General features: G+C 43.8%; 1 protein-coding gene across 4 annotated transcripts in view; it reads left to right on the plus strand.

The window, feature by feature from the left end:
• SYTL4 (synaptotagmin like 4) overlaps nt 1-18,732 on the plus strand; it is a 37,424-nt gene that overhangs the window by 16,154 nt on the left and 2,538 nt on the right. For 2 of the 4 annotated variants that reach the window (XM_034416663.3, XM_034416664.3), the window contains exons 7-15: nt 2,281-2,386; nt 3,785-3,875; nt 5,046-5,143; nt 6,711-6,797; nt 8,485-8,663; nt 10,402-10,504; nt 12,968-13,129; nt 16,866-16,971; nt 18,009-18,108. In XM_034416663.3, the coding sequence (XP_034272554.2) occupies nt 2,281-2,386; nt 3,785-3,875; nt 5,046-5,143; nt 6,711-6,797; nt 8,485-8,663; nt 10,402-10,504; nt 12,968-13,129; nt 16,866-16,971; nt 18,009-18,108 (1,032 nt within the window). The remainder of the gene's footprint in view (nt 1-2,280; nt 2,387-3,784; nt 3,876-5,045; nt 5,144-6,710; nt 6,798-8,484; nt 8,664-10,401; nt 10,505-12,967; nt 13,130-16,865; nt 16,972-18,008; nt 18,109-18,732) is intronic. The other 2 variants (XM_087877478.1, XM_087877477.1) reach the window with 1 other exon arrangement.

An 18,732-nucleotide genomic window follows, 5' to 3' on the forward strand; every position in this document is an offset into this window, starting at 1 on the left:
AACATGGGCCCGTTTTTGCAAAAAAACCAGGCTCTTTTGGCCTCCGAAACCCCCCACGCATCCCGTTTTTGCCCTCCCCAGCCTCTAGGAGAACTCTGCAGGCCTCCCGAATGCTCTGCGTGTTCCATTTTTGGGAAAAACAGGCCTGTTTTTTGCAAAAACGGGACACGCGGGGTGGGGTTTCGGGAAGCCAAAAATGGCTGTATTCGGTGTATAAGACGCACCGACATTTCCACCCTCTTTTAGGGGAGTGGGAAAAGTGCATTTTATACTCCGAAAAGAACGGTAAATCTTTTGAGGGGTACAAGGAAGATTTGATTAAGCAGGGGCGTGGGACAGACAGAAAGTCTTTATACTCATAATTGTCTCCTGACATAGATAGACTGTGTTCATACCAACTAACCCTAACCCTAACCAACCACTAACATAAAGTAGTGCGATTACTGGTGGTTTAGCAATCTTGTTTCACCTTAATGTGGTTTGCAACCTGGGTTTGTCGTTTAAAATATTGTGCAAGCCCATGACTTTGTGCTTTGTTCAGCAAATGATAGCTTTGTGTGAACATGATTGCACTGCAGTTGGATTCCCACGCTGCATTAAACCATTGTAGGGTTTGCTTGTGGCTTAGCAAGTCTTGGAAACTCGCAAATCACGTCTGAAGACTTTAAAATATTATTCGATCCCATCCAATGAGTTTGGAAGCCACGATTTAGTATTGAACACAATGACCTCACTGTGCATGAGATCAACCACAAATAAAACATTGATTAGTGTCTTCTGCAAATAATAGCCATATGTGACTCGATTAATGCATCACTTGATGCTTTAATTATGCAAATTTAAGCAAATCTAGACCTCTTTGTCAGCTCTGTTAGCTGAAAAGGAAGAGCTAGTGATTTTCTTCTCTGTATGTCCTCAAGTACCATGTTTCCCCGAAAATAAGACCTTGTCTTATATTTTTTTAAACCCCGAAATAAGCGCTTGGCCTTATTTTCGGGGAGGTCTTATTATTTTGGGGTGCGTGGAGCAAGATTTTATCAGGTTTTTTATCAGGTTCGCCTGATTCGCCAGTTGCATCCCTTTCTGGATCGGGACTCGTTACGCATGGTCACTTACGCCCTTGTCACCTCACGCCTGGATTATTGTAATGCTCTCTACATGGGGCTCCCCTTGAGAAGCACCCGAAGGCTCCAACTGGTCCAGAATGCGGCCGCGCGGGTGATAATGGGAGCAATGTGGCGCTCTCATGTAACCCCCCTCCTGCGCGAGCTGCACTGGCTCCCAGTGGTCTTCCGGGTGCGCTTCAAGGTTTTGGTTACTATCTTTAGAGCGCTCCATGGCTCAGGACCAGGGTACTTACGAGACCGCCTCCTGCCACCAATAGCCTCTCACCGACCAGTTCGCTCCCATAGAGAGGGACTCCTCAGGGTGCCGTCGGCCAAACAATGTCGACTGACGGCCCCCAGGGGGAGAGCCTTTTCTGTGGGGGCACCTACCATCTGGAACGGGCTTCCCCCGGAGTTACGAAACATCCAAGACTTACGCATATTTCGCCGTGCCCTGAAAACATTTCTATTCCAACAAGCTGGTCTGGCCTAACTCTCCCTTTTTAATTGGCTTTTAAACTGGCTTTTAAATTGGGTTTTAGACCTCTTTAGATAAATTTGGATGTTTTTTAATCTTTGAGCCTAAATTACTTAATCTGTTTCTTAATAGTTTTTAACTTCTATATGTATTTGTATTTATTATGGCTGTTCACCGCCCTGAGTCCTTTGGGAGTAGGGCGGTATACAAATATGAAAAATAAATAAATAAATAAAATAAAATAAATAAAGATGGGGCTCCTCTTGCCATCTTACCTGATTTCCAATTCTGCGTTTAAATATTTTCGGGGGGAGGCTTATTTTAGCGCATGTGCTCAAAAGCCTGATTGGGCTTATTATCAGGGGATGTCTTATTTTCGGGGAAACAGGGTAGTTACTTTTGAAAGTTCGGTTGCTTCCTTGTTGTGTTGTTAGCTTTTTGATCTTGCAGCTTCATGGCTGGCGTTGTTTCGAATGAATGTCTTGGGATGAGATTATGTTGGGGAAGCAGGAGAAAAATCATGGCAAGAAACCCAAAGTAGATCCTTCATGTCCCAAGATAGAATGAGGGCAGTAACCTGATGTTCTGCTTGGAAACATCTGGTTTCCCTAAGAAGCTGAGTCAGATGGACCTCTTGGTTGGATCTAAGAGATTTCACCCTGTGATCTTTGGTTTTTCTTCTTCTTCTTTTTGTAGCCCTCGCCAGGAGAAGACGAATACTCTCAGCCCACCGGGGCCCAAGGTGTCCAGCCTAACCCTTCCTGCTGGCTTTAAGGAGACTCCCCACTCTGATTCAGAAAGCGTATGTTTACTGATGAGCAACTCTGGTGGTCTTCCGTGGAGAGAGAGTGTGTAGGGATATGTTTTGGGGAAGTCAGAAATCTCTTCTTCTCTTCAGATATAGCATCTTCTAAGATGCTATATCTGAATATTGGAATATGTTGCTTGGGACATGCTTTTGAGTACAATAAAAGCTATTAGGCAGTAGCTGGGACTCACTAGACCGCAGCTACACTTGTTAAATAGGGACGCAGTGGCTCGGTGGCTAAGGCACTGAGCTTGCTGATCGAAAGGTCGGTAGTTCAGCAATTTGAATCCCTAGTGCCACGTAACGGGGTGAGCTCCCGTTATTTGTCCCAGCTTCTGTCAACCTAGCAGTTTGAAAGCACGTAAAAAATGCAAGTAGAAAAATAGGGACCACCTTGGGTGGGAAGGTAACAGCATTCTGTGTGCCTTTGGTGTTTAGTCATGCCAGCCACATGACCATGGAGACGTCTACGGACAGCGCTGGCTCTTCAGCTTTGAAATGGAGATGAGCACCGCCCCCTAGGGTCGGGAATGACTAGCACATATGTGCAAGGGGAACCTTTACCGTTATCTTTTACACTTCTTAAAATTTGAATGTGTGTCTGGGCAGTAGATTTGTTTTGCATTTCAGCTTGCGATATACAATGGCATTGACCCAGCTTCTTCTATCATATCAAGTTGAAGAAATTTATAGCAAAGAAAATGTATATTTGATTATCCATGTAATAACTGCAGCTAGAATCGTATTTGCACAAAATTGGAAAAATGAAGAGATTCCTGCAGAGGAGAATGCGATTAGGAAAATTTTAGAATGTGCAGAAATGAATAGATTAACACTGGCAATTAAAGGGAAAGAACAAACTGAATACTATATTATATGGGAGCTATTTTATCGATGGTTAGAGGATAAATATGAAACTTAGAAATAAAAGTAGATGAGTGAAATATATTAAGAGCATTGTAATAATATTAGATAAATTATATATTGGTATTAAGTTAAGAATAGATAAAATAATGAATATGGCTGTAAACTTCAACTGTTATTGCACAAAATATTTGTACCCAGATGACACACTGTTTAATGGAAGATGGATTGTTTGTATTAAAATAAAATAATATACATATATATATATAGTTGTAGGAGAAGAGCAGCTTGAGTGAAAGGCAGGGCTAATTAAGTGTGTCATCAGTTTGGAGTCATTGGGTTCCCACAAGAGACCTCAGTCCAGCCCCTTCCCCCCACAAATTCCTTTGACCCTTAACTAGCATCAATTTAGCTTTGATCGTCAATCGGATTCTTGTGTAGTAGTGGCATTGATTGACTCTTCAGTCTTTTGAACTTGGCGAGTCTTCCTGTTGATTTGAGCCTGACGCGAGTTGGTTTATTCCCTAGGAAGCCCTCTGGGGGACTCAGAGTGCAGTTTCCGCAGATGAAAATGAAGTCTTGTTCAAAAAAAATCCAAGGAGAATTCAGAGGCCGTCAGGTAAGATAAGAAAGGACTATGCTGGGTAGGTTAAAGAGTTGGGCTTTTAGACTGCCAAAATTTATGTTCAGCTCCTGAGCCAGCCATCCGTTTTCACTGTCGTTTTTGGGCCAGTTGCTTTTTCACGTCCAGCCCTAACTTCCAGGGTTTTGGAGTGAACGTTGGGTGGGAGGACCTGTGTAAACCAGCCTTCTCCAACATGATGATCTCCAGATGTTGGTATTGAACCCACAACTCTCAATTTTCTTAGAATTCTTTTGAATTCTTTATTGGCCAAGTGGGATTGGACACACAAGGAATTTGTCTTCAGTGCATAAGCTCCCAGTGTAGATAAAAGATAAGTGATAAATCATGAACATAGTCATCATAAAAATACACTCATCATAGAATGGAATGGAATGGAATGGAATGGAATGGAATGGAATGGAATGGAATGGAATAGAATAGAATAGAATAGAATAGAATAGAATAGAATAGAATAGAATAGAATAGAATAGAATAGAATAGAATAGAATTCTTTATTGGCCAAGTGTGATTGGACACACAAGGAATTTGTCTTCAGTGCATAAACTCCCAGTGTAGATAAAAGATAAGTGATAAATCATGAACATAGTCATCATAAAAATACACTCATCATAGAATGGAATGGAATGGAATGGAATGGAATGGAATAGAATAGAATAGAATAGAATAGAATGGAATGGAATGGAATGGAATAGAATAGAATAGAATAGAATAGAATAGAATAGAATAGAATAGAATAGAATAGAATAGAATTCTTTATTGGCCAAGTGTGATTGGACACACAAGGAATTTGTCTTTGGTGCATATGCTCTTGAATCATGAATCTTAAGATACAACACTTAGTGATAGTCATAGTATACCAAAAAAGCAATCAACATAAATCATACTAGAAAACTAAATAAAACAATATAAATCGTAAAGATACAAGCAACAGTGTTATAGTCATAAGTAGAAAGGGGATAGGTAATAGGAAGGATGAGAAGAATAATAGTACTACATTCTTAGTAAATAGGGTGAATAAATAGAAAGGGTGGGATACCATCATTGTAAATAAGAGGGCTGGTTTTGAGGCCTAGCATATGTCCTTCCTAGCTCCACGAAGCTAAAATGAGTGGTTTCTCTGACATCTTAACCTATTTTCTACAGAATACACGAAGTCCGTGATTGACCTCCGACCAGAAGATGCGGTCGGTGGAGTTCTGGGAGACAGAAGCAAGTCAGTCCCAGGCCTCAATGTCGAAGTGGTGAGTTTGGAAAGAGAAGACATTTCAAAGTTGTGAGGACATTCCTGAGGAAAATGTAGCCCTCAGTACTGGGCTACGTTCAGACATTGTAGGAAAGCCTCCATGTGGTTTGTAGGCTTAGATTAGAATATCTAGTCATTTTTGCTGGGAAATCAGATTATATGGAAACGAATCTTTGAATTTATTTTCTCCAGTTGGGTGGAGTTTTAAATTCTAGAATTCTAAACTAGGGCCACGTTGACCAAGGAATTCTTGTCAGGGAATTGAAGTCCAAACCTCTGAAAGGAGGTATATTGGGATGCAATGGCTCAGTGGCTAAGACGCTGAGCTTGTCGATTGAAAGGTCGGCGGTTCAGTGATTCGAATCCCTAGTGCCGCGTAATGGGGTGAGCTCCCGTTAACTTGTCCCAGCTTCTGCCAACCTAGCAGTTCGAAAGCATGTAAAAAATGCAAGTAGAAAAATAGGGACCACCTTGGGTGGGAAGGTAACAGCGTTCCGTGCGCCTTTGGCGTTTAGTCATGCTGGCCACATGACCACGGAGATGTCTTTAGACAGTGCTGGCTCTTCGGCTTTGAAACGGAGATGAGCACTGCCCCCTAGAGTCGGGAACGACTAGAACCTTTACCTTTACCTCTGAAAGGAAACGAAGGAAGTCTGATTTAAAATCTAACCATTTGTAATTAGAACAAACCATGGCTTAATCCCATGAAAGAACTCAGCAGTGATTGCGTTTACTCCATTATTAGCTTTTTAAAAATCTTCCGATGATGAAATAAGGCATCATACTCAGTAAACATTTTTATTGAATTATAAAGTATTATCAAATACAAAATGCAAAGTAAATAGAAAAGCAGTGTGTGGGGGGGAAGGGTTGGAGGAAAAGAGAAGTGAGGAAAGATAAGAAAAAGAAAGGAAAGAAAAATAAGCATTAACTTCCGACTCTCTCTGTTACAGTAAAATAAGGCATTAACATGAAAATAAAAACAAGGCATCACGACCTAGCCCTACCTAACGCTAAGCCGTGAAGCTTGAATAACTGAATAACAAAATTAAGGAAGCCATATCAAGCAGTGGTGAAATTCAAATTTTTTTACTACTGGTTCTATGGGCATAGCTTGGTGGGCGTGGCAGGAGAAGGATCCTGCAAAATCTCCATTCCCACCCCACTCCAGGGGAAGGATCCTGCAAAATCCCCATTCCCTCCCCACTCCTGGGGGAAGGATATTGCAAAATCTCCATTCCCTCCCCACTCTGGGGCCAGCCAGAGGTGGTATTTGCCGGTTCTCCGAACTACTCAAAATTTCTGCTACCGGTTCTCCAGAACCTGTCAGAACCTGCTGAATTTCTCCCCTGATATCAAGACCTAACAAGATCTGTGAAGGCAGCCTTTCTTGTTTGCGAACCATGGTTTTGGGTGAGATGCAAGCCACATAATATCTTGTGAAGATAGTAGCCTTGGATCTTTGCTGGGTCTACAAGATTTGTTGTTGGGAGGAAAGTCACAGCATGCTCAGAGTTCCTCCAGCCATTGCAGAGATACCTATGTGCATCTACGTCTTTTCCTAGGAGGAGGAGGAAGAAGACATAGATAGTTTAGTTGAAATTCATCGGAGAAGGGCGGGCCGAAATAGCATACGCAGTGGTACATCTTTGGTGAGTTTCTCTACTAACAATTTGCGTCATAGACTCTAGAGAAGAGAGCAAATGTGTGCTCCTGATTTCTTGCGTAGTTCAGTGGAGGAAACCCATGTTGGTGAACTAGGGCAGGAGTGAGCTACTAATGACACTTTAACTCAGGGTTTCCCAGCCTTGGCAATGTTAAGATGCAGCACCTGCCAACTCCCAGAATTACCGTCAGCCAACATGGTTGCTTTGGGAAATTCTGGGAGTTGAAGTCCATGCATCTTAACGTGGCCAAGGTTGGGAAATCCTGATCTACATCAGGGGTGTCAGACTCGATTTCATTGAGGGCCGCATGAGGGTTGTGTTTGGCCTCGGAGGTGGGGTGGGCATGGCCAGGGTGAGCATGGCCAGTTTGATGTCACTCGTGTCAGGGGTGTCAGGGTTCCGACGGATGCCCTAATTAAATCATGAGCCTCCAGCCAAGCTTCAAAAGAAATCCATTATTTATTAGGAGCTTCATCTCAGCACATTCCAGGTGAAGCCAACTCTGACCCCACGAAATTTATGCCCCAATCATTACCCTGTTTCCCCTCTCCCTCCAGGGTGTGTCATCAATCACATTCGCCAATGGAGCAATTTTGCGGATTGTAGAGATCACTCCCCTCCGGCTGCTGTGGGTAACCCTGGCAAACAGCCTTGAGAGAGATATGTCTGGAGTGGGCTCCTGTCTTTGGCTCCCATGCTGCTTCGTCGGTTTCCCATCCCTCTTGCCTATGGCAACTCAAGAGCAGGCCAGGGATGCTTTATGAGTTGACGGGGTCTCTCTGGTGGTCCGAGTGCTCTGCCAGCAATAATGGGCTGGCAGAGCACTCCAGAGCTCCATTTTCAGCTGTGACAGCCTCCTGCCGCCCACTACCAGGGAAAACATAGCTCAGGGGGGCTGTGTGAGCCCCCTCAAACTCCGTTGTCCCTGGCAGAGGGCGGCAGGAGGCTGTCACAGCTGAAAATGGAGCCTGGGAGGGCCACATGCTGCCCTCCCGAGGTCTGTTTTTGCTGGCAGAGGCACCATGGGCCAGTCTTTTGCTGTTTGTAGGGCGGCCCATGGGCCTTAAGTTTGACACCCTTGATCTATATGTTAGATTCCGATTCCCATCTTATCTCTGACCCCTGGTTGGGGTTGACGAGAGTTTCAATCCTGCAATTTTTGGTGGGCCCAGATCGCCTCTTCGGCTTCTCCTTTGGAAAATGGCTTCTTTGTTCCAAGAAAGGGTGGATTTAAAACAGCAGAGATGGGAACAAGGTCGGAGTTGAACAACTCTGGAAGAGCCTGAGTGGCGTAGGAGGCTAATGCCTCCTACTAAGGCAGCATTTAACATCCAGCTGCCTGCAATTACTGCGAGTTCAATTCTCACCAGGCTCAAGGTCGACTCAGCCTTCCATCTTTTCTAAGGTGGGTAAAATGAGGACCCGGTTTGTGGGGGCAATAAGCTGACTTTGTATAAAATATACAAAAAGTATGAAGGCTATTGCTTAGCTCATTGTAAGCCGCCCTGAGTCTCCGGAGAAGGGCAGCATATAAAAATAAAATAAGAAAACAAAACAAAAAAACTGATCAATGAGGCTACGGATGAAAATTACACAGGGAGTGTTAACTATAATTATAAACTTTTGTTTATAATTTTTATAATTTTTATTCTCTCTCTCCTGATTTTCATAGAGCACCTTGGGAAGCATGGTCAGCATTTACAGCGGGGCAGGTGACTTTGGCAACATCAGCGTCACGGGGGAGATCGCTTTCTCCTTGAGCTACGAAGAAAAAACGCAGGCCTTTTTTATCCATGTGAAGGAGTGCCGCCACCTGGCATATGCTGACGAAGCCAAGAAGCGCTCCAACCCGTACGTTGGGCAAGGGGCTGCAATGGATGGGGGCAGGGTTGCTGGAATGGGCATCATTTACCCCTCAAAGAAGCTACGAGACCAGGTGTAATTGTGGTCTCCAGAATTGGCTTTTAGGCCCAGCCTTCAGCCAAGTTTGGACAATGTGCTACTTTAGATTGTAGGTTTCATGCCCCGTGAGCATGAATCTGTGGGGGAAGATGAGCTGGAACCTGAGCTGACAGAGATTGAGGAGGTGGCTTTGTTGGCTTCGGAGGAAAATGGGGAAGGCCGGGGCCTTTCAGGATTACGACAACTTGTAGACAGAGAGGAACAGGGACAGGATGAACATGAGAGACACAGCTCAGGCGATGAGCAAGGACCACCCCCTCCTGATCCGAGAGCACGGAGAGTGGAGAGAAGGCGAGAACAGCGCAGACTGAGCAGGCTACTTGGGAGAAGAGTGCCCCGCCTATCTTCACAAGGCACACCTGGGGAATGAGATTTAAGGAGACACCGTGGAAAGGGGCCTTTGTCGGGAACAAATGCTGAGTTCCTGAAGTGTTGTGTGCCGACGTTTGAACTTCCCAAGAGTTCTTGCATTCTTTCTGGCTTTCTGGACTAATTACCGTATTTTTCAGATTATAAAATGCTCTGGACTGTATTTACAGGAGGAAAATAAGAAAAAAAAAAGTTTTTGGCCTCCGCACATTGTGTTTCCGCCCTTCCCGGCCTCCAAATGCAGTGCTCTGAACGTCCCGTTTTTGCCAAAAATGGGCCCGTTTTTGGTCTACAGAGTGCTTCTGGGAGCCCAGGAGGACGAAAACGTGATGCACGGTTTGGGAGCCTGAAAATGGGACCTGCGGAGCACTACAGAGTGCTTCTGGGGGCTGGGGAGGGCGAAAATGCGACACGCGGAGGGTTCGGGAGGCCAGACAGGCCCGTATTCGGTCTATAAGATGCACCAAAATTTTCACCCACTTTTACGAGGAGTGGGGGGAGTAAATCTTATACTCTGAAAAATATGGCAACTGGATCCTTTGCTTCCTTGATTTGCCCTGCTGGATTTATTGCTGTGCAGCCATAGTGTACACAGCGCTGGGTTGGACTATTTGCAGCCAGAGGCTGCTTGAGGTGTGTGTGGGTGTTTGTCATCACTTTGCTCTGGGACTTGCCAGAACCGTGGGAACGTTTAGGGAAATTTGGAGCAATAAAGGGGCGGTTTGAACTGCCAGCTGCCCGTATTATCTCTGTGCCGTGTCCCGGGTCATCACAGTAGGTGCTTCTTGTACTGTGAGAATCAGCTGTGTTTGTAATCCATGATTTCTATCCATGCTATCTATCTATGGTAGATGAATGTAACTGGTTGTGTTGTATTCATCGAACCATGGCTTATGTGAACTAGGGCAGTGTATTCCGCAGTGTTGCTTCAAAATGAACCTTAAAACGTGGCTCTGCCAGTTGGCCTGGGCTCCAAATGAGGCTGTGTCACCCTGGGGGCGGTTATTGGATGAAAGACATGATCCCAGCTCCACTCCGTTATATCCCCCCTGCTGTCTTAGCTATTTCTTCATTAATTCTATATTAACGTTATAGTTACTGTTTTACTGTTCTAACCTTTGGCAGTATTGTTTTTTTTCGGATTGCAGAGTTGTGCGACGGTGAGATGGGCAGCATATAAATTTAAGGAATAATAAATAAATAAACTCCTGGGAGATGTTAGTCTGAGTATGAATCTTTTTCCCTGGGTCTCTTGCAGATATGTGAAGACATACCTTTTGCCAGACAAATCTCGTCAAGGCAAGCGAAAAACTACCATCAAACGTAACACCGTCAATCCCCTTTACAACGAATTGCTAAAGGTTCGTGTGTTTGTGTGTGTGAGTGTTAGACTATTTCTTTTCCTTTCCTCCACCTTTCCCCTTCCCTTCCCTTTTCTTTCCTTTCCCCTTTCCCCTTTCCCCTTCCCTTTCCCCTTCCCTTCCCCCTTCCCTTCCCTTTCCTTCCCTTTCCTTCTTTCCTTTCCTTTCTCCTTTCTCCTTTCTCCTTTCTCCTTTCTCCTTTCCCCTTTCCCCTTTCCCCTTTCCCTTTCCCCTTTCCCCTTTCCCCTTTCCCCTTTCCCCTTCCCCTTTCCCCTTTCCCCTTTCCCCTTCCCTTCCCTTCCCTTCCCTTTCCTTTCCTTTCCTTTCCTTTCCTTTCCTTTCCTTTCCCCTTCCCTTCCCTTCCCTTCCCTTCCCTTCCCTCCCCTTCCCTTTCCCCTTCCCTTCCCCCTTCCCTTCCCTTTCCTTCCCTTTCCTTCTTTCCTTTCCTTTCTCCTTTCTCCTTTCTCCTTTCTCCTTTCCCCTTTCCCCTTTCCCCTTTCCCCTTTCCCCTTCCCCTTTCCCCTTTCCCCTTTCCCCTTCCCTTCCCTTCCCTTCCCTTTCCTTTCCTTTCCTTTCCTTTCCTTTCCTTTCCTTTCCCCTTCCCTTCCCTTCCCTTCCCTTCCCTTCCCTTCCCTTCCCTTTCCCTTCTCTTCCCTTCTCTTCCCTTCTCTTCCCTTCCCTTCCCTTCCTTTCCCCTTCCCTTCCCTTCCCTTCCCTGAGGGTTTTGCATCTAGCTAATGAAGAACCAGGTGGATTCCTAAATTTTGGGACTTAGAAGATGGAAGGATTGTCACTTTGTGGGAAAATATAGGGTCACGATTAGTCCTAGTAGAATTATGTTTAACAATACTATTAAGGGACTGTCGAACAAGTGCTTTGATTTGCTCCAGTGGTGTGGACTACACGGAATTGGCCCAAGCCTGTTGCTTTCTGGTTGTAGAGGAAGTGAAAGATTTTTCCAGCACTGTATGTGCTGATAGCAGCAATAGCACTTAGATTTATATACCACTTCACAGTGCTTTACAGCCCTCTCTAAGCGGTTTACAGGGTCAGCCTATGGCCCCCAACAATCTGGGTCCTCATTTTACCCACCTTGGAAGGATGGAAGGCTGAGTCAACCATGAGCCTGGTGAGATCTGAACTGCCAAATTGCAGGCAGCCGGCAGGCAGCAGAAGTAGCCTGCAGTACTGCACTCTAACCACTGCGCCACCATGGCTCATGATATTGTAGCAATATTTATGTCCATTGGTAAATAATCTGGGACCGGAGTCTCACAAAATGTTATTCATAATGTGATTTGTTTGGTTTTTGATTTAACGTGTTGCATGGATCAATGGTTAACAAACCACCGGTGTGCCTTGTGTATCGCTCAGCGTGATGCACAAATCCCAGTTGATAACATTTTGCCAAACAAATCATTCTTAAACAAACTCCGGTTTAATATAATCTATGAACTGAACTATGAACCCTATGTACCCTATGCACATTGTACCCTATGACTATCATTAAGTGTTGTACCTCATGATTCTTGATGAATGTATCTTTTCTTTTATGTACACTGAGAGCCTATGCACCAAAGACAAATTCCTTGTGTGTCCAATTACACCTGGCCAATAAAGAATTCTATTCTATTCTATTCTATTCTATTCTATTCTATTCTATTCTATTCTATTCTATTCTATTCTATTCTAAGATGTCAGAGAAACCACTCATTTTAGCTTCGCGGAGCTAGGAAGGACATATGCTAGGCCTCAAAACCAGCCCTCTTATTTACAATGATGGTATCCCACCCTTTCTATTTATTCACCCTATTTACTAAGACTGTAGTACTATTATTCTTCTCATCCTTCCTATTACCTATCCCCTTTCTACTTATGACTATAACATTGTTGCTTGTATCTTTACGATTTATATTGTTTTATTTAGTTTTCTAGTATGATTTATGTTGATTGCCTTTTTAGTATACTATGACTATCACTAAGTGTTGTATCTTTAAGATTCATGATTCAAGAGCATATGCACCAAAGACAAATTCCTTGTGTGTCCAATCACATTTGGCCAATAAAGAATTCTCTTCTCTTTTCTTCTCTTCTCTTCTCTTCTCTTCTCTTCTCTTCTCTTCTCTTCTCTTCTCTTCTCTTCTCTTCTCTTCCCTTCCCTTCCCTTCCCTTCCCTTCCCTTCCCTTCCCTACCCTACCCTACCCTACCCTACCCTACCTTACCCTACCCTACCCTACCCTACCCTACCCTACCTTACCCTACCCTATCCTACCCTACTCTACCCTACCCTACTGTAACCTACCCATGGACTTGCAAAACCCCTCACCTTTAGCTAGTCAATAGCTTGGGATGAAGACAAGCTTGTTTCCAACTCAAGTATTTTGTCCAGCTTTCAAAAAAGAGGCTCACGTTTTTGAGAGGCTGCTAGTGAAAACTCTTCTTTTTGTTTCATCTTGTCACAGTACGAGATCCAGAAGTCTCTTCTGTTGACCAGAACTTTACAGTTCTCTGTTTGGCATCATGACCGCTTTGGACGGAATCACTTCTTGGGCGAGGTGGATATCCCGATGGATGCCTGGAATTTCGACAGCCAGTTGGAAGAGTGTCTTCCCCTACATGGAAAGGTCAGTTGAGTCTATCACGGTTCCTATCCCTTTGCGGTCAAAGTAATGTAGATCTTGGTTGTGTTTCTGGAAGATACCATATTTTTCGGAGTATAAGACGCACATTAGTTTTTGGGGAGGAAAACAAGAAAAAAAAAATTCTGCCTCTGCCTACCAGCATCCATCGATATTCATCTGGCTAGCATCTTTGCAGCAAACAGCAAACAGCCTGGTTAGCTTCAGTATGTTATCGCAGCCTGATTTAGCACGAACAGCTGATTGGCGGTTGGATCGGCCTCCCAGAATACCGCCAATCAGCTGTTCCAGACTGCAGGGATCGCCAGAGCCCATCGCCGCCTCCGCCAATCCCCACCACCTGGAACCGACTGAAAATTCAACGCATGGAGGCCACAAACGGGGCGTGTGGAGGCCAAAAATGCGACATGCGGAGGTGCGATTGGCAACGATGTGCTGTGGTGATCCCCACAGCCTGGAACCGGTCTAAAACAGGGTGTGTGGAGGCTGAAAACGTGATGCGCAGAGGCCAAAAATGGCCGAAGGGTGGGGGCTGGCGGGTGGGTGAGTCTTCGGCAACATTCAATGTATAAGACACGCTGTAATTTTCACCCATTTTGGGGGGAGGGAAGTGTGTCTTATACTCAGAAAAGTACAGTATTTATACAATGGATTTTCAGAGTCACTCGCTCTATTTAGATGTAAAAAAAAAAACCTGTCAACAACGTTAGTAGCCCTTAGCAGCCTTTTGGGGCACAAGTACACCTGGTGCGCTCACAAAATGGCAGCCATGAGAGGCATGGCCAATTCATGCTAAAGGTTACCCAACTAAATATTAACTGACATGGTGATCATTTTTGTAGATCTCGTTTTTTCTACGTGTTTCACTTTTCTTCTTTATACTGTAACTGCTATTCTAATAGCAAATCCTTCATCAAAATTATTGCATTACATTCTTGATTAAATGATTTTTCCATTGATCTATAATTTTATGATACTACTCAAAAAAAAAAGTGGCGTTAGAAAATACACTTTTCCCAAAAGGTTTCCACAATTTTGGCCACTACTGTAGTAAGATTGTAAACTGAGACAAAGTTCACTTAACAACTGTCTCGCTTAGCAACAGAAATGTTGGGCTCAATTGTGGTCGTAAATCAAGACTACCAATAGTCATTTTTGAGAGAAAAGAGAGAAACAAGGAATGAGGTAATGTAATGGCTCTCATCAAATTTAGTGGAGAAATCTGATTGGGCTCTTCATTTCCCTTCTGCACGGAGCATACTTTGAAATCAAACTGCTCCTGAATTCATTTGGCACAATGCACACCAAAAGGTTTCGACAATTTTGGCCACTACTGTAGTTTTACTTAACTGTTCATCTGAAAGTGCCAACTTCCGTCCAGTCATTTGAATAATTGGAACGGGAAAGACCGGTTTGAATAATTCTTCGACTTGTTTTTCTGATCATTTAGTTTTGAGCCTTTTGCTGCCAAACCAGTTTTGTCACTGCAGAGACAGAATGACAAGGCTTAGTTTAACAGTTTTGATTCTAAATTCAGACAAGAATTATTATTTTTTTTTTGGTGCCTTCAAAATCTTTCTAATTGCTCCAATTTATTTATTTATTGGTTCGATTTATTGGTTCTTCTCCGGAGACTCAGGGCGGCTTACAATGCGTTAAGCAATAGCCTTCATACTTTTTGTATATACCTGCTTAGTAGGGCTTTCGCCCCCCCCCCCAAGCGGTGTTCTTTTTTATACAAAGTCAGCTTATTGCCCCCACAATCCGGGTCCTCATTTTACCTACCTCGAAAGGATGGAAGGCTGAGTCAACCTTGAGCCTGGTGAGATTTGAACTTGCAGTAATTGCAGGCAGCTGGTGCTACTTAACAGCACTTTAGTCTGCTGCGCCACCAAGGCGTTTTAAAGTCAATTATTTTCTTCCTTCCCTTTTCTTTCCTCTTTGCCTGGGCTATATGAAAATCTCCAGGGAGATACAGTAATAATCTAAGCTATATAATATACAAACATACACAGAGAAACGGATTATATTTGTTTGAAAAGCAGCAAATAACAGCAGGGGAATAACGCTGCCTCCGACCTCTGGTGCTACCAAGAAGCATTCAGTATAATCTTTATTTATTTCTGTGGGCCTCTGTCCAACAAGCAGCTTGGGTTCATGCCTTAAATCATTACAATCTGTATTGGACTGTGGCTTGATTCGCTGTACTAACTTGGCTGCTCCTGTTTGTAATGGGTAGCTTATAGCTTAGTAAAATGCGGTTTAGTTAACAAGCCATGTCCACATCTATGACAATAGAATAATGGATCTGGAAAGGACCTTGGAGGTCATCTAGTCCAACCCCCTGCTTAGGCAGGAAACCCTACACCACTTCAGACAAATGGTTATCCAACCTCTTCTTAAAAACTTCCAGTGTTGGAGCATTCACAACGTCTGGAGGCAAGTTGTTCCACTGATGAATTGTTCTAACTCTCAGGAAATTTCTCCTTAGTTCTAAGTTGCTTCTCTCCTTGATTAGTTTCCACCCATTGCTTCTTGTCCTGCCTTCAGGTGCTTTGGAGAATAGCTTGACTCCCTCTTCTTTGGGGCAGCCCCTGAGATATTGGAAGACTGCTATCATGTCTTCCCTGGTCCTTCTTTTCATGAAAGTAGACATGCCCAGTTCCTGCAACCGTTCTTCATATGTTTTAGCCTCCAATCCCCTAATCATCTTTGTTGCTCTTCTCGGCACTCTTTCAGTGCACTCTGCACTATGTTCTAGGATAACATGAGAATGGAGTTTATGTATCCAACCCCACTGAGACATTAGCCCCACGAGCTACTAGTCCCCTAAAGAGTACGACACTAGTACTTGGAAGTCAGACACCAAGTTGGTTGAAGTTCTGCTATGATTGTTTTTGGATTCTTCCCCATTTTTAAAGCCACTCTGAAGCTTTATGAATCGGGATTTGTTCTGTCTTAGACATTTTCTGTGTGTTTTGTTTGTGTAGGTCAGTCTGCCAATGATGGTGTCGGCCCTGCAGAACCAGAATTCATTGCATATATATTCTGGATATTTCCTTCCTTCAGTTTCTAAATTCAATATTTATATTCTGACTAATTCCTTCCTTGTATTTTTTAAAAACTCAGCATTTATACTCCTTTGCAATTCCTTGTAACGTCCCTTCCCCCTCATCTCCCTTTTAGCTCTGCTTCTGAATACCGGTAGTCCTTGACTTATGACCACAATGGAGCCCAATGTTTATGTTGTTAAGTGAGACATTTGCTAAGTGAGTTTTGTCCCTATTTTGCGACCTTTCTTGCCACAGTTTTTAAGTGAATTGCTTCCGTTGTTAAGTTAGTCACACGGTTGTTAAGTGAATCTGGCTTCCCCATTGACTTTGCTTGTCAGAAAGTCGCAAAATAGAATCCCATGAAAACTTCAGCCGTCATAAATATGTGAGTCAATTGCCAAGCATCCGAATTTTGATTACGTGACCATGCGGACGCTGCAATAAGTCATAAGTGTGAAAAATGGTCATAAGTCACGTTGTAACCTTGAATGGTCACTAAATGAAACTGTTGTAAGTCGGGGTTATCTGTAATTCCCCCTGCCCCGTTTCACATGTAGCTTTCTTTTCAGGAGTAAATCCTGCCAGGGCTACATTGGTTGCAATAACTTCACATTCAGGAATTGCTCTGGGCGCGATTAATCCCTGGCATTGCCCTTTTTCTCTTCTAGAACCTCGGAGAAGCTTCTTCTTCTTCTCAGTATAAAGGCGAGATAGTGGTATCCTTGAAGTTCATCCCACCAGCTAAACATCTCAGTGCAGGAAATGGGAAGAAAGGTGAGGGCTCAGAATGTTTAAACAGCTTTTCCTTGGCTGAAACTACAAAAAACGAAAAAAAATCATTTGTGCCTGAAGGCTTTGTTTCTCATTAGCTCCAGATGTTCAAAGAACAAAGCTTTTCTTTTCCCCTGAGATGGAGAAAGCTTGACCTATTTGGTGATGGAAGATAGCTTTTTTAGGTTTCAGATTTTATAGCGGGGTTAGTTAGGGGTGTACCGTATTTTTCGGACTATAAGACGTACTTGACTATAAGACGCACCTAAATTTAGAAGAAGAAAACAAGAAAAAAAAAGTTTTTGGCCTCCGAGCACCCCATTTTCGGGCCTTTTTTTGCCCTTTTCCAGCCTTTTTTTTTGCCTGTTTTTGAGGCTTTTTTCAGCCGTTTATGGGGCTTTTTTCAACCCGTTTTTGAGGCTTTTTTTGGGTCCGTTTTTGAGGCTTTTTCCAGGCCATTTTCAAGGCTTGTTTCAACCTGTTTTCAAGGCTTTTTCTGGCCCAATTTTTTTTGGCTTTTTTTGGCCCGTTTTTGAGGCTTTTTCTGGGCCATTTTCAAGGCTTTTTTCAACCTGTTTTCAAGGCTTTTTCCGGCCCATTTTTTGGCTTTTTGGGGCCCGTTTTTAAGGCTTTTGTTCAGCCTGTTTTTGAGGCTTTTTCCAGCCATTTGTTCGGCTTTTTTTGGCCCGTTTTCAAGGGGTTTTTTTGACCCAGTTTTTCCAAAAATCTGGGCCAAAAAAGCCTCAAAAAATCCCTGAAAACGGGCCGAAAAAAGGCCTGAAAAAGGTTGAAAAAAGGCCCGAAAACAGGCCGTGCGAAGGCCAAAAAAAAACAAAAAACAAAAAACGGCCAGCAGGTGGGCAGGGCTTCGGCAGTACTCAGTCTATAAGACGGACAGACATTTTCGCCCCCTTATGGAAAACAAAAAAGTGCGTCTTATAGTCTGAAAAATACGGTAAATACTCCCCTGGGTCAAGGAAACTGTTTTTGGATGGTTTTATTTTGGGGTTGTCACCCTTCTCACCAAGGTCTTTTGTTAGGCAAAAAGGAAGAAGGCGGTGAACTTCAGGTCTGGATCAAAGAAGCCAAGAACTTGACTGCAGCCAAATCCGGCGGGATGTCGGACAGCTTTGTCAAGGGGTGAGCAATGGAGAGAGGCTTTTAAATGAGTGCTGAATAGAAAGGAAGTGAGAGATTGGAGCGGTTGTCCTCAGCATTGACCTGTAGTGTGTAGTGGGTGCCTGGTTATAAGTTACATAACTGTCACAATCTGCACTGCACCATGGTCCAATGTTTGAATGAATGTCCTTGGCTCAAGGCTGTGTAAACTGTGGAATATTGGAACAGAAAACAAAAATCTGATTCCTGTTTTAATAAAAAGACACACAGCAGGACTGTGTCCTTACACAAATTATGCAGATAGTTTCTTTCTGTTTGCTTTTGCTAGTAAAAGGCTGGATGAACAAGTTATGAAAAATATCCTGTTCTCTAAGCATTGAGAAGTTTCTCTTCAGGGTCTTAAGGACGAGTGGTGTGTTGTTGCTGGAGCTGAACTTCTCAAGAAGATCCATTCTGTTCTGCCCCACAGTTCTGGGTCAACTAGTTTTGGGAAGTGCGGGTGTCGGCAACCCATGGCTCCGGAGCCGCATGTGGCTCTTTCATCCCCCTGATGTGGCTCCCTGTCAACTGAACCCACCACTGGCTGGCCACGCCCCTCGCCCTCACCTTCCAGTCACTCCTCGCCTGGCCTGAGAGAGACAGATG

Source organism: Pantherophis guttatus, chromosome 12, assembly GCF_059756535.1.
Source record: "Pantherophis guttatus breed Tessera chromosome 12, ASM5975653v1, whole genome shotgun sequence".
In the NCBI taxonomy this organism is placed as follows: domain Eukaryota; kingdom Metazoa; phylum Chordata; class Lepidosauria; order Squamata; family Colubridae; genus Pantherophis; species Pantherophis guttatus.